This window comes from Mobula hypostoma, chromosome 25, assembly GCF_963921235.1.
Source record: "Mobula hypostoma chromosome 25, sMobHyp1.1, whole genome shotgun sequence".
In the NCBI taxonomy this organism is placed as follows: Eukaryota; Metazoa; Chordata; class Chondrichthyes; order Myliobatiformes; family Myliobatidae; genus Mobula; species Mobula hypostoma.
In genome coordinates this window covers 9,574,998-9,588,433 of record NC_086121.1, presented here as the reverse complement: position 1 = coordinate 9,588,433, position 13,436 = coordinate 9,574,998, and the positions used below count along the sequence as shown (strand labels likewise).

Here is a 13,436-nt window from a genome sequence, read left to right as displayed (position 1 = left end):
CCTTTTATAGTTTCAAAATAGCAAAAAGGAAAAGGGCCCAAAGCAAAGGATTGGGCACCCTGCATGGTCAATAATTAGTAACACCCACTTTGGCAAGTATCCCTCTACAACTAAAATGTTCCCCATGCCATTGGCTGAAACACAAGCCCAAAGTATGATCGATCCACCCCCGTGCTGAACAGTTGGAGAGATGTTCTTTTCATGGAATTCTGCACCCTTTTTTCTCCAAACATACCTTTGATCATTGCGGCCAAAAAGTTCTATTTTAACTTCATCAGTCCACAGGGCTTGTTTCCACAAAGCATCAGGATTATTTAGTTAAGCAACATACATCAAAGTTGCTGGTGAACGCAGCAGGCCAAGCAGCATCTATAGGAAGAGGCGCAGTCGACGTTTCAGGCCGAGACCCTTCGTCAGTCAAAGGCGAAGGGTCTCGGCCTGAAACGTCGACTGCGCCTCTTCCTATAGATGCTGCTTGGCCTGCTGCGTTCACCAGCAACTTTGATGTATGTTGCTTGAATTTCCAGCATCTGCAGCATTCCTGTTGTTTAGGATTATTTAGTTGTTCCTTTGCGAACTTCTGACGCTGAATTTTGTGGTGAGGACGCAGGAAAGGTTGTCTTCTGATGACTCTTCCATGAAGGTCATATTTGTGCAGGTGTCGCTGCACAGTAGAACAGTGCACCACCACTCCAGAGTCTGCTAAATCTTCCTGAGGGTCTTTTGCAGTCAAACAGGGGCTTTGATTTGCCTTTCTAGCAATCCTATGAGCAGTTCTCTCGGAAAGTTTTCTTGGTCTTCCAGACCTCAACTTGACCTCCACCGTTCCTGTTAACTGCCATTTCTTAATTACATTACGAACTGAGGAAATGGCTACCTGAAAACGCTTTGCTATCTTCTTATAGCCTTCTCCTGTTTTGTGGGCATCATTTATTATAATTTTCAGAGTGCTAGGCAGCTGCTTAGAGGAGCCCATGGCTGCTAACTGTTGGGACAAGGTTTGAGGAGTCAGGGTATTTACAAAGCTTTGAAATATGCATCACCTGGCCTTTCCTAACGATGACTGTGAACAAACCATAGCCCTAACAAACTAATTAAAGTCTGAGACCTTGGTAAAAGTTATCTGAGAGTTCAAATCTCTTGGGGTGCCCAAACTTTTGCATGCTGCTCCTTTCTTTTTTTTCACCCTAAAATTGTACAAAACAAAAATAATACACTAATCTTGCTTAAAATGTTGAAAAAATGTTTCATCTTTAATTTTATGACTTTTGGAGATCAGTTCATCTTCCACTCAGTTAACTATTCACAGTAACAGAAATTTTGACCAGGGGTGCCCAAACTTCTGCATGCCACTGTACTTACTTTAGAAATGACCTAGGGTTGCTCATAGCCCTCATTTTTCTAAGCTCCATGTACCTAACCAGGAGTTTCTTAAAAGACCCTATCGTATCTGCCAGACTGCCACCACCACCGTCGCCTGTAGCTCATTCCACGCACTCACCACTCTCCGCGTAAAAAACGTACCCCTGACATCTCCTCTGTACCTACTTCCAAGCACCTTAAAACTGTGCCCTCTCATGTTAGCCATTTCAGCCCTAGGAAAAGGCCTCTGACTATCAACACGATTAATGTCTCTCATCATCTTACACACCTCTATCAGATCACCTCATCATCCGTCGCTCCAAGGAGAAAAGGTTGAGTTCACTCAACCTATTCTCATAAGGCATGCTCCCCAATCCAGGCAGCATCCTTGTAAATCTCCTCTGCACCCTTTCTATAGTTTCCACATCCTTCCTGTTGTGAGGTGACCAGAACTGAGCATAGTACTCCAAATGGGGTCTGACCAAGGTCCTTTTCAGCTGTAATATTACCTCTCTGCTCTTGAACTCAATCCCACGATTGATGAAGGTCAATGCACCGTATGCCTTCTTAACCACACAGTCAATCTGTGCAGCAACTTTGAGTGTCCAATAGACTCGGACCCCAAGACCCCTCTGATCCTCCACACTGCCAAGAGTCTTACAATTAATACCATATTCTACCATTATATTTGACCTACCAAAATGAACCACCTCCCACTTATCTGGGTTGAACACCATCTGCCACTTCTCAGCCCAGTTTTGCATCCTATCAATGTCCCGCTGTAACCTCTGTCAGCTCTCCACGCTATCCACAACACCCCCAACATTTGTGTCATCAGCAAATTTACTAACCCATCCCTCCACTTCCTCATTCAGTTCATTTATAAAAATCATGGAGAAGGGGTCCCAGAACAGATCCCTGAGGCACACCACTGGTCACCAACCTCCATGCAGAATACAACCCGTCTACAACCACTCTTTGTCTTCTGTGTGCAAGTCAACTCTGGATCCACAATTCCCTCCACCTTTTTACATTGGCTCTCTCCTCAGCTCACCCCCCCGCAGCCTTTTTCAGTCCAGATGAAGGGTTTCAACCCAAAACACTGACTGTCCATTTCCCTCCACAGATGCTGCCTGACATACTGAGTTTCTCTAGCTATTTTCTGGATTGGTCAGGGCATGAAGGGATACGGGGACAAGGTAAGAGATTGAGGCTGACAGGAAAATTGGATCAGCCATGATGGAATGGCAGAGCAGACAACATGGGCCATATCTTAGTTTAACGGTCTTATTTATGCGTTTCTCAGTGAAGTAAGGATGTAATGTTGTGGCTTTATAAAGCACTGGTGAGGCCTCACGGAGTACTGTGAGCGGTTTTGGGTCCCTTATTTAAGAAAGGAAATGCTGACATTGTTGCGGGTTCAGAGGAGGGTTCACGAGAATGATTCCAGGGACGAAAGGGTTATCATATGAGTAGCGACTGAAAGCTCTATTTAAAAATATAAAATATGGTACACTTAAATCCTAGAATGAATGAATGTATAACCAGTACAAGTGGAGGAAATCGTCTTGTTACTTGCACAGAACTAGTGAAACTAGAAGACCTTTATCATAAGATCATAAAGATATAGGAGCAAAATTCGGCCATTTGGCCCATTGAGTCTGCTCTGCCATTTCATCATGGCTGATCCAATTTTCCTCCCAGCCCCAATCTCCTGCCTTCCCCCGTATCCCTTCATTCCCCAACCAATCAAGAATCTATCAACCTCTGACTTAAATATGCATAAAGTCAAATCCATCAACCTTTGCCTTAAATATACATAAAGACTTGGCCTCTACGGCTGCTTGTGGCAAAGAATTCCACAGATTCATCACTCTCTAGCTAAAGAAATTCCTCCTCATCTCTGTTCTAAAAGGACACCCTCTATTCTGAGACTGTGTCCTCTGGTCTTAGACTCTCCCATCATAGGAAACATCCTCTCCACATCCACTCTATCAAGGCCTTTCACCATTTGATAGGTTTCAAATCAAATGAGGTCACCCCTCATTCTTCTGAATTCTAGTGAATACAGGCCCAGAGCCATCAAACTCTCTTCATATGACAAGCCATTCAATCCTGGAATCATTTTTGTGAACTTCCTTTGAACCGTCTCCAGTTTCAGCTCATCCTTTCTAAGATAAGGAGCCCAAAACTGCTCACAATACTCTAAGTGAGGCCTCACCAGTGTTTTATAAAGCCTCAACATTACTCCCTTGCTTTTATATTCTAGTCCTCTTGAAATGAATGCTAACATTTCACTTGCCTTCCTCACCAGACTCAACCTGCAAATTAACCGCTAGGGAATCCTGCACAAGGATTCGTAAGTCTCTCTGCACCTCAATTTTTGTATTTTCTCTCCATTTAGAAAATAATCAACCTTTTCATTTCTTCTACCAGAGTGTATGACCATACTCTTCCTGACACTGTATGCCTTCTGCCATTTCTTAGCCCATTCTCCTCTTCTGTCTAAGTCCTTCTGTAGCCTCTCCACTTCCTTATAACTACCTCCTCCACCTATCTTCATATCGTCTGCAAACTTTGCAACAAAGCCATCAATTCCATCATCCAAATTATTGACATTAACAGAAAAACAAATTGGTCGCAACACCGACACCTGTGGAACACCACTAGTCACCAGCAGCCAACCAAAAAAGGCTCCCTTTATTCCCACTCTTTGCCTCCTGCCAATCAGTCACTGCTTTATCCATGGGAGAATCTTTCCTGTAATATCATGGGCTCGTAGCTTCTTAAGCAGCTTCATGTGTAACACCTTGTCAAAGGGCTTCTGAAATTCCAAGTACACAATATCAACCAATTTTCCTTTCTCTACCCTGCTTGTTATTTCTTCAAAGGATTCCAACAGATTTGTCAGGCAAGATTTCCCTTGAGGAAACCATGCTGTCTACGGCCTATCTTACCAAGTGTCTTCAAGTACCCTGAGACCTCATCCTTAATAATCACTCCAATATGTTGCCAGTCACTGAGGTCAGACTACAGTTTTCTCTCTTCTTTAAGTGTGGAGTGACTCATCATGTACTATTCATTATGTGCATTGCTAGTGCAGCTCTTGACATAAACTGTAGACAGTAATTTTATGAACTATTTCCCCATGTTTGTGAGCCTAAAAATTCAAATATATTGTGCAAAAATGCACAGAATTCCTTGACTTGCTGGGTTATAGTTAAATTAGTGTGGAAAATATTGAACATTGAATCTTAGTAGAAGTTCAATTACAGAAAAACATTTTAGTGGTACATTTATATTTGAAATTCATTCTGGTAAAACTATCACACTGCCCACATCGAATACAAGTCCCATTCATCTTTGAAATGGCTCTGTTGAATGTAACTGAGAATACATACTGTATGGAACTGGAGGAAGGTATGAGGGCTGCACCAAGTGTGGTTGGATGGTAGGAGCTATTTCCTCGTCACTGGCAGTATTTGACTGCTGGAGTGCAATCTCAACTTCCTCATCAGTTAAACCTACGGAGAAAAATTAAAAATTAACTTTGCACATCTTCACTATTATTCTACACCAAACTAAGAGTTATTACACATAGAAGACAACACAAATAAATTGTCACCAAGGTAAAATCCAACATATCATTCATGGGCCTTTAATGACAAAAATAGAGATAAACATTAGCTTTATTTGCCACATGTACATCAAAGCATACAGTGAAATGCGTTGTTTGCATCAATGACCAATACAGTCCGACACACATGATAATGGGGTGAATGCACAATCTTTGAGACGACAGCAGGAATTGAACCCCAATCCCTCACACTGTAAAGCATTATGCTACCATCACCACGACCCAAAGGCCACTACAAGGCCAAGACATGACAAAAATCACTGATTAACCAATGATAAGGAACCTGGCATCATTATATTCCTTACCCTAGAATTCAAATAAAAAGCGAGATGTTTCCAATGTTTTGGAAATCTGAGCTGTTTTGAATATTCAAAAGCTAAAACAAGTTTAATCATTAAATATTCATTCCGATATTTCAGCTAATTTGTTCTATGTTGCTACCAATCATTTTTAAATTAGCTGTAGCATTTCATTCCTTGAGATAAATAGAGTGAGCAGCAGGAAATGAAATGGGTACTAAATTGGAAAGCTCACCAATCACTAACTCTAAATTCATCAGAATAGCAGGTTAGGAGCAGCAGATTCACAGGGTGGAGTAGCCCACATGAATGGAATATACCTGAATGAGAAATTTAAAATCACCAAAACTGATGAGAGACATGGATCAAGTGGATAGCCAGAGACTTTTTTTTAACAGGGTGGGAGTGGCTTCTACAAAGGGGCATAATTTTAAGATGATTGGAGAAAAATTATAGGGGGGGATATCAGAGGTAGTTTTTTTTTTACACAGAGAGTGGTGGGTGCGAGGAATACCCTCCCAAGGTTGATGGTAGAGGCAGATACATTAGAGGCATTTAAGAAATATTGATGATAGAAAATGGAGGATTATGTAGGGGGGATGGGTTTGACTGATCTCAGAGTAGATCAAAAGGTTGGCACTACATCGTGGACTGAAGAGCCTATAGTGTTCTATATAAAAAAGGGTGCTTTATGTTATGCTGGAGATAAAATTACTAAAATTCTGAACAATTCATTTTTATGTTGTAACTGAAATGAAAACATGTTGTGGGGTGGGATGGTACAGAGGAGGGGTTGGCAGCCAATCTACTTGCAAAAAGTGGATTGGTCACCATGATTTTAAAATGAGGTTGCATACCTAAGTACTATACACCTATGCATCACTTCAAATTTAACCTGAGGCTCTGCTATACTGCAGCTATATCCACCCCCCCCTCACCCACCTACTTCCTCCCAACTCTCTCCCATCCATAATCTCCCACCCAAACCCAAACACAGTCTTTCCATGCTGCTTGTAACCACGCTATCCACCACCAAATGCAAGGTTCTCCAACAAGTACTCTGGAATATACTTCATTTTATTTAGAGATACAGCACGGTAACAGGCCCTTGCAGCCCAACGAGCCCGCTCCATCCAATTACACTCCTGTGACCAATTAGCCCAGACGTCACAGGGAGAACGTACAAACTCCTTACAGTCAGTGGTGGAAATTGAACTCCTATCCCTGGCACTGTAGAGCAATGCACTAACCATAACACTAACTGCGCTGCCCCACAATACCTGGGTTTACCTCAGTCAAAGATAATATCAAAATCAGCCTGAAGAAATTCAAGATTACATTGAAAATCTGGGAAGACATTGCACTCAATAGATACAGCTGGAGGAAACCTGAACAAGAGGGAACTGTGCTACATGAGAACTACCTCCACTGTGCTCCTGCAAAAGCAGAGACTGAACAACCAAAAGACCCAACCACTAACCACAGCCACCACTTTCTCTCATCCACACTGCCCCAGAGTATACGAGTCCTGGATCAGCCTCTACGGTCACCTGAACACCCATTGATAGACAACCCCCTTCGGAGAACATCATACTTGCCTCGAGTGATCGCACTACCACTAAAATAAGCATGGCGCATTGCATCTCATCTCAACCTCAATTGGCAATTTGCATAAATAAGCTGCAGAATTAAAATGAATAGACGACTCTAAGAATAAATCAAAATGTTCCCAAATCTTTTAACAGAAATAATGGGTACCAAAGAGTAATTAAAGCACTGCAATCTCATCAATGGGAACAGGAAGTACAACAGATGTGATAGGAATTGATGTTGTATAAAGCACATAGAAGAAAAGGCTTGGATTTATATGGCATCTTTCATAGGCAATGAAGTAATTTTAAATTAGTCACTGTCGCAATGTAGGAAGCATAGCAGCTAATTAACGCATACCGCTCCCACATGTAACAATCTGATCACATCCAGGACATATGTTTCAGTAATGTCAACAAGCGTTGGGCAGGAAACCAGGGATTACTGTGCATTCTTTAAAACAGTGCAAACGGATCGTTTATGTTCACAGCCCAGTTAAAGTCTCACATCATCAAAAACTTGGCAGCTCCAACACTGTAGCACTCCCTCAGTACTCAGAGCATTGTTCAGATCTTCTGAGTGACACCTGAACTCAAATGTTCAAACTACAACATAAATTTTATTATCAAAGTACATATATGTCACCATATATTAGAGATACAGTGTGGAATAGGCCCTTCTGTCCCTTCAAGAGGTGCCACCCAGCAACCCACCAATTTAACCCTAGCCTAATCACAGGACAATTTACAATTAACCTACTAGCTGGTAAGCCTTTTGATTGTGGGAGGAAACCGGAGCACTCGGAGGAAACCCACGCACACATGGGAAGGAACATATAAACTTGTTTATAGATGACACTAGAACTGAACTCCAAACTCTGACACCTTGAGCTGTTACAGCACCGTGCTAACTGCTATGCTATCGTGGCACCCCACAGATATACTACCCTGAGATTTGTTTTCTTGCAGGCATTCATAGTGTAACAAGGAAATACAACAGAATCAATGAAAAGCTACACACAGAGACTGGCAAAGTGCAAAAGAAAACAAACTGCCAAGACAAGAAAAAAAAACAAATAATAAACTGACAAATAAATATTGCTGGCCAGTGGTATAGTGACGTCAGCACTGGACTTCAAGGTGAGTGGTCTTGGCTTCGAATCTGGCCAGCTTCTTGCACACTTTCTGTCGTGCTGGGTTGAGCGTCGAGTTAGCAACTCAGCTTCATTAAAAAAACAGTCAAAATGTTAAAGAAAAGGCAAGATTGCTGCTCAATGCGCCACAAGGCGTGGACAGAAATAACAGCAAACAAACAGATAAATAAATACTGACAACATGATTTGTAGAGGCATTGGAAGTGTGTCTACGGGTTGTGGAATCAGCTCAGCGGTGAGGTGAGTGAAGTTATCTACACTGCCTTCATCCAAAGTAAGTGTCACACACTGAGGCATACTAACAGGATGAACTCATCCTAATTGCTTTCAGAAATCAAACATTTCTCAGAAATGGGAGATGGTATCACAGTCTTATAAGGCATTAGGCTTTTTCCCCCTACTTCTCTCTCTAGACTCAAATTTCACAATGTGTCCTGTGATCTATGTTCAACATCTATATTGAAGGAACAACAGCTACAGCATAAACATTACAAATGCGGAGACTGATAAGTCAACCGATTACTGGGAAATAACTGCATTCATATTACAATATAATAATGCACGGTGGGATTTGAAAGAACATATAGAATTATAATTTATCCACATCTTACTTAGCACAAAGTTATCAAAATAAAAGTCCAATATAACAGTGTTATATGACAGAAAGTAAACCCATGGGAAACTGCACAGGAAAGTAAGAGATCAGAAAACAAGAAATAAGACTAGCTGAAAATCCCATGTGGTAGTCTGAAATTTGCAACACAATATATTTTGCCCTAGAAATAAATGTCATTTTGTCAAAAACCTAAATGCTCACATTCTAAACAGCTTTAACCTATTCACTTCAAATTACTACTTTATATGCAGTAATATAGAACTGATAGTTTATTAGCACTGGATAAAAATGTATCCATACAATTCTCATTATCCAATAACTGCCTATAAACATTTCCAGCACTTACTTCAAAAAGGAGACTATTTTACATTTGCTTTATTAATTCTGTATTTTATACACAATTCACACAATAGGCAATGAAATTTCATTTGTACACCATTTATCTACTGCAGCAATGATAAAAGAATAATTCTTCTATGTTAATCTTGTTAATTTTATTTTCCAGGGAATGGCTGTTTGTTTATTTATTTAGAGATACAACGCAGGACAAGTTTTCTGGCCCAATGAGCCACGCGGCCCAGCAACCCACCTATTTAACCCCAGCCTAATTACAGATGGTGTAATGGCATCTGCACCAGACTTTGAGGCGAGTGGTTCCGGGTTGGAATCCAGCCAGCTCCTTGCACACTTTCCATCGGTGCTGAGTTGAGCAACAGGCTAGCAACTCAGCCTCGTAAAAAACAGACAAATGTGACAGAAACGGCAAGATTGCTGCCCGATGTGCGGAGAGGAATAACAACAATAATTACAGGACAATGTACGATGACCAATTAACTTACTAAACTTTATGTCTTTGGACTGTGGGAGGAAATTGGAGTACCTGGAGAAAACCTACGCGGTCATTAGAAGAATGTGCAAACTTTCTTACAGAGGATGCCGGGACACAGTTCATAGGGAGGATGGAACAACTCCTTACAGGTGGCGTCAGAACTGAACTCCAACCTCAGAACGCCCCGAGCCATAATAGCATTGCGCTAACCGCTACGCTACCGTGGCACCCCATAAAATAGGATTTATGTATTAACGTTATAATGTGTTGTATGTTCTTGGAAATTTTAAAGCAAGGATCAGTAAAGTTGTATATATTCGAATACTCTACTTCGATCTAAATTTTCCAAACAGTGCAAACATTTTCAAATTTCTCCAAAACATGACAGAAATTATTATTGATCTCAAGCTACAGGAGAAATATTAGAAACATCAGAAAAAGTTTGCCTTCGTATAAGATAATAAGAAACAGTTACAGCCATCATGGGTGCTCTTTTACCTCAGCACCACCTTCCAACATTCATCACTCATTTCCCTCTTTAAAAAAAATCTATTAATCTCTGTCTTGTAAATACTCAGTGTCTGAATCTGCACAATGCTCCTGGGTGCAGATGTTTGAAAATTCACAACCCCCTCAGGGAAGCTATTTCCTCTCATCTCAGTCCTGAATGGTTTATTCTTTATCTACCCCTGGTTCTAGACACATTAGCAGAGAGGTTTGTCAACTCCCCATCTACACTGTCAAGCTCAATAGGAATGCTGAACATTTTAATAACTTCATTGCTCATTCAACTAAACTCAAAGTATAGGCCCACTCTATTTAATCTCTCATTGTATGATGAATACTTATATAGAAATCTGAAGGTCAATGACCGAAGGTTAAGGTCTGAAAGTGTCTGTGTCACCAGGCTTGGTGGACCGTGCAATCTGAAAGCCAAGGCCTGAAGGTCAAACCCATGATCTGTCAGTAGTGGGGTCTTGGCCTGAAGGTCAAATCCCTGATAGGCGAGTCCTGGGGTGACGTCCAGTTGGAAGCCCCATTTCTGTGAGTTCAAGCCTAAGAAATGGAGGCCTGGAGGTGGCCTGTCCTGCGATTGGAAGCCTGTCTATGTGTGTGAGTGGGAATTGAATTGAATTGAATTGACTTTATTTCTTACATCCTTCACAAACATGAGGAGTAAAAATCTTCATGTTACATCTCCGTCTAAATGTGCAACGTGCAATTTATAGTAATTTGTAATAAATAGTTATGTACAAGAGAACAATCAATACAGCATAGAAATACAATTGTATCAGCGTGAATTAATCGGTGAGATGGCCTGGTGGAAGAAGCTGTCCCGGAGACTGTTGGTCCTGGCTTTAATGCTGCAGTACCGTTTCCCGGATGGTAGCAGCTGGAACAGTTTGTAGTTGGAATGACTCAAGTCCCCAGTGATCCTTTTCACACATCTATCTCTGTAGATGTTCTAAATCAAGGGTCCCCAATCTTTTACGCACCACGGACCTGTTTAGTATTGACGATATTCTTGCGGACCAGCAGACGGGGGGGAGCAGGGGAGGGTGTTCAAGTTCAACAGTGCATGACAGGGAATGAGGAAAGGTGCAGCTGACTTATATCGTTTCATATCGCCAAATCATATTGTTTCCGCGCGGCCCGGTGGTTGAGGACCACTGTCCTAAATAGTGGGAAGTTCACATCTAGAGATGCGCTGGGTTGTCCACACCACTCTCTACAAGTCCTGCAATTGAAGGAATTACTGTTTCCATACCAGGCAGTGATGCAGCCAGTCAGGATGCTCACAATTGTGCCCTTGTAGAAAGTCCTTCAAACGTCAGAGGTGAAAGAGGTGCTGTTGTGCTTTTTTCACCACACAGTTGGTACATACAGACTACGTGAGGTCCTCGGTGATGTGTATGCCGAGGAATTTAAAGCTGTTCACCCTCTCAACCCCAGATCCATTGATGTCTATAGGAGTTAGCCTGTCTCCATTCCTCCTGTAGACCACATCCAGCTCCTTTGTTTTTGCGACATTGAGGAAGAGGTTGTTTTCTTGACACCACTGTGTCAGGGTGATGACTTCTTCTCTCTGGGCTGCCTCATTATTATTTGAGTTAAGGCCAATCAATATAGTATCATCAGCAAATTTAATTAGCAGATTGGAGCTGTGGGTGGCAACAATGTCATGGGTATGCAGAGATTAAAGGAGGGGGCTTAGGACACAGCCCTGAGGGGCTCCTGAGTTGAGGGTCAGAGGCGAGGGAGCCCACTCTTACCACCTGGCGGCGATGTGACAGGAAGTCCAGGATCCAGCTGTACAAGGCAGGATGAAGGCCAAGGTCCTTGAGCTTCTTGTCAAGCCTGGAGGGAATTATAGCATTGAATGCTGAACTGTAGTCCAAGAACAGCATTCCCACATAAGCATCCTTCTTCTCCAGATGTGTAAGGACTGTGTGTAGAGCTGTGGCTATTGTGTCATCTGTCGATCGGTTGTGTCGGTAGGTGAATTGTAGGGGGTCCAGTGTGGATGGTAGCATGCTGCAGATGTAGTCCTTGACCAGCCTCTCAAAGCATTTGCTTATTATTGAGGTGAGTGTGGCAGGACGCCAGTCATTCAGACGTGTTACCTTTGTATTTTTGGTACAGGAACAATGGTGGATGTTTTGAAGCAGGAGGGCACTCTACACTGGGAGAGGGAGGGATTAGAGATTAAAAATCAAGGTGGTAATGGGGATTCTTCTGCTGTTGTTGTCTTGTTCTGGTGTTGCTGCTACTTGTGTTGTTCTGTTCAACGTTGTGGGCATGCTGCGTTGGTTCTAGAATGTGACCACACTTGGGCTCACCCAGCAAATCCTTGATTATGTTGATTGTTAATACTATTACACATTTCACTGTATGTTTCGATGTACAGTACATGTGATAAATCTGAACATGAATCTTAAAATTTAAAAAAGTACAGGGATCCTTGTCAGATCACTTTCATGCTGTCTTCTCGCTCCTTATCAATATTTTGCTCCTTCTTTGCTGAATTCAAAGTTTTCCCAAATCTCATGCTTCCTGAATAAGCAAAATGCTGCAGATGATGAGAATCTGAAATAAAACGAACAGAAATGCTGTAAACACTCATCAGGTCAGGTAGCATCTATGGGAAGAGAAAAAGAGTTTAGTTTTAGGTCAAAATGACAAATCAATAATGAGTCTTTGAATAAATGCAGATACTGGAAATCTGTAATAAAAATAGAAAAGCAGGTCAGACAGCTTCTGAAAAGAGAGAAGCAGAGATAATGTTTCAAGTTGAGAAGCACAGATAATGTTTCAAGTCGATGACTCATCAGAACCGATCTTTTGTTTTTGTCTAAATTAGCCTATTTTCTTGTTGGTTACTCAACAAGCTCATCTGGAATCCTGCCATTTATACACACCGTAAATTCATTCTCCACACAGTGTAAGCAAATGACAACTTCAGAGATAACATTGTTCCAGTTATCCATATCTGCCATTATATATGCCTCAAACATTAGGACCAAACAGTTCAGATACCAACACACATGAAATTTTACCATCACCCACTCAATTAAAAATTAAAGACACAAAATTTGGAATCTCTTTGTTTTGCTGCAGCATCTAATGATCATTGACAAGACTGGTGTTTATTGCCCACCCCTAATTAGAAAGCTGGCGCTGGTCTCATTTACGTGCTACAGTTCAGATGAACACACACAAAGTGCTGGAGGAACTCAGGTGGTCATGCAGCATCTGTGGAGGGGAATAAACAGTCAATGCTTTGAGTCAAGACTCTTCATCAGGACTGGAAAGCAAAGGAAAGAAGCCAGGATAAGAAGGTGGCAGAGGGGGGATGAGAATGAGTACAAACTGGCAGGTGAAAGGTTAAATTAGATTAAAGGGAAGTGGGGAAGGAGGAAATTAAGTGAGAAATTGGGAGGTGATAGGTG

General features: G+C 41.7%; 1 protein-coding gene across 4 annotated transcripts in view; it reads right to left on the bottom strand.

Moving 5' to 3' along the window:
* pex14 (peroxisomal biogenesis factor 14) overlaps positions 1-13,436 on the bottom strand; it is a 349,841-nt gene that overhangs the window by 147,141 nt on the left and 189,264 nt on the right. For all 4 annotated transcript variants that reach the window (XM_063033388.1, XM_063033385.1, XM_063033386.1 and 1 more), the window contains one exon: positions 4,764-4,886. In XM_063033388.1, coding sequence (XP_062889458.1) covers positions 4,764-4,886 — 123 coding nt within the window. The remainder of the gene's footprint in view (positions 1-4,763; positions 4,887-13,436) is intronic.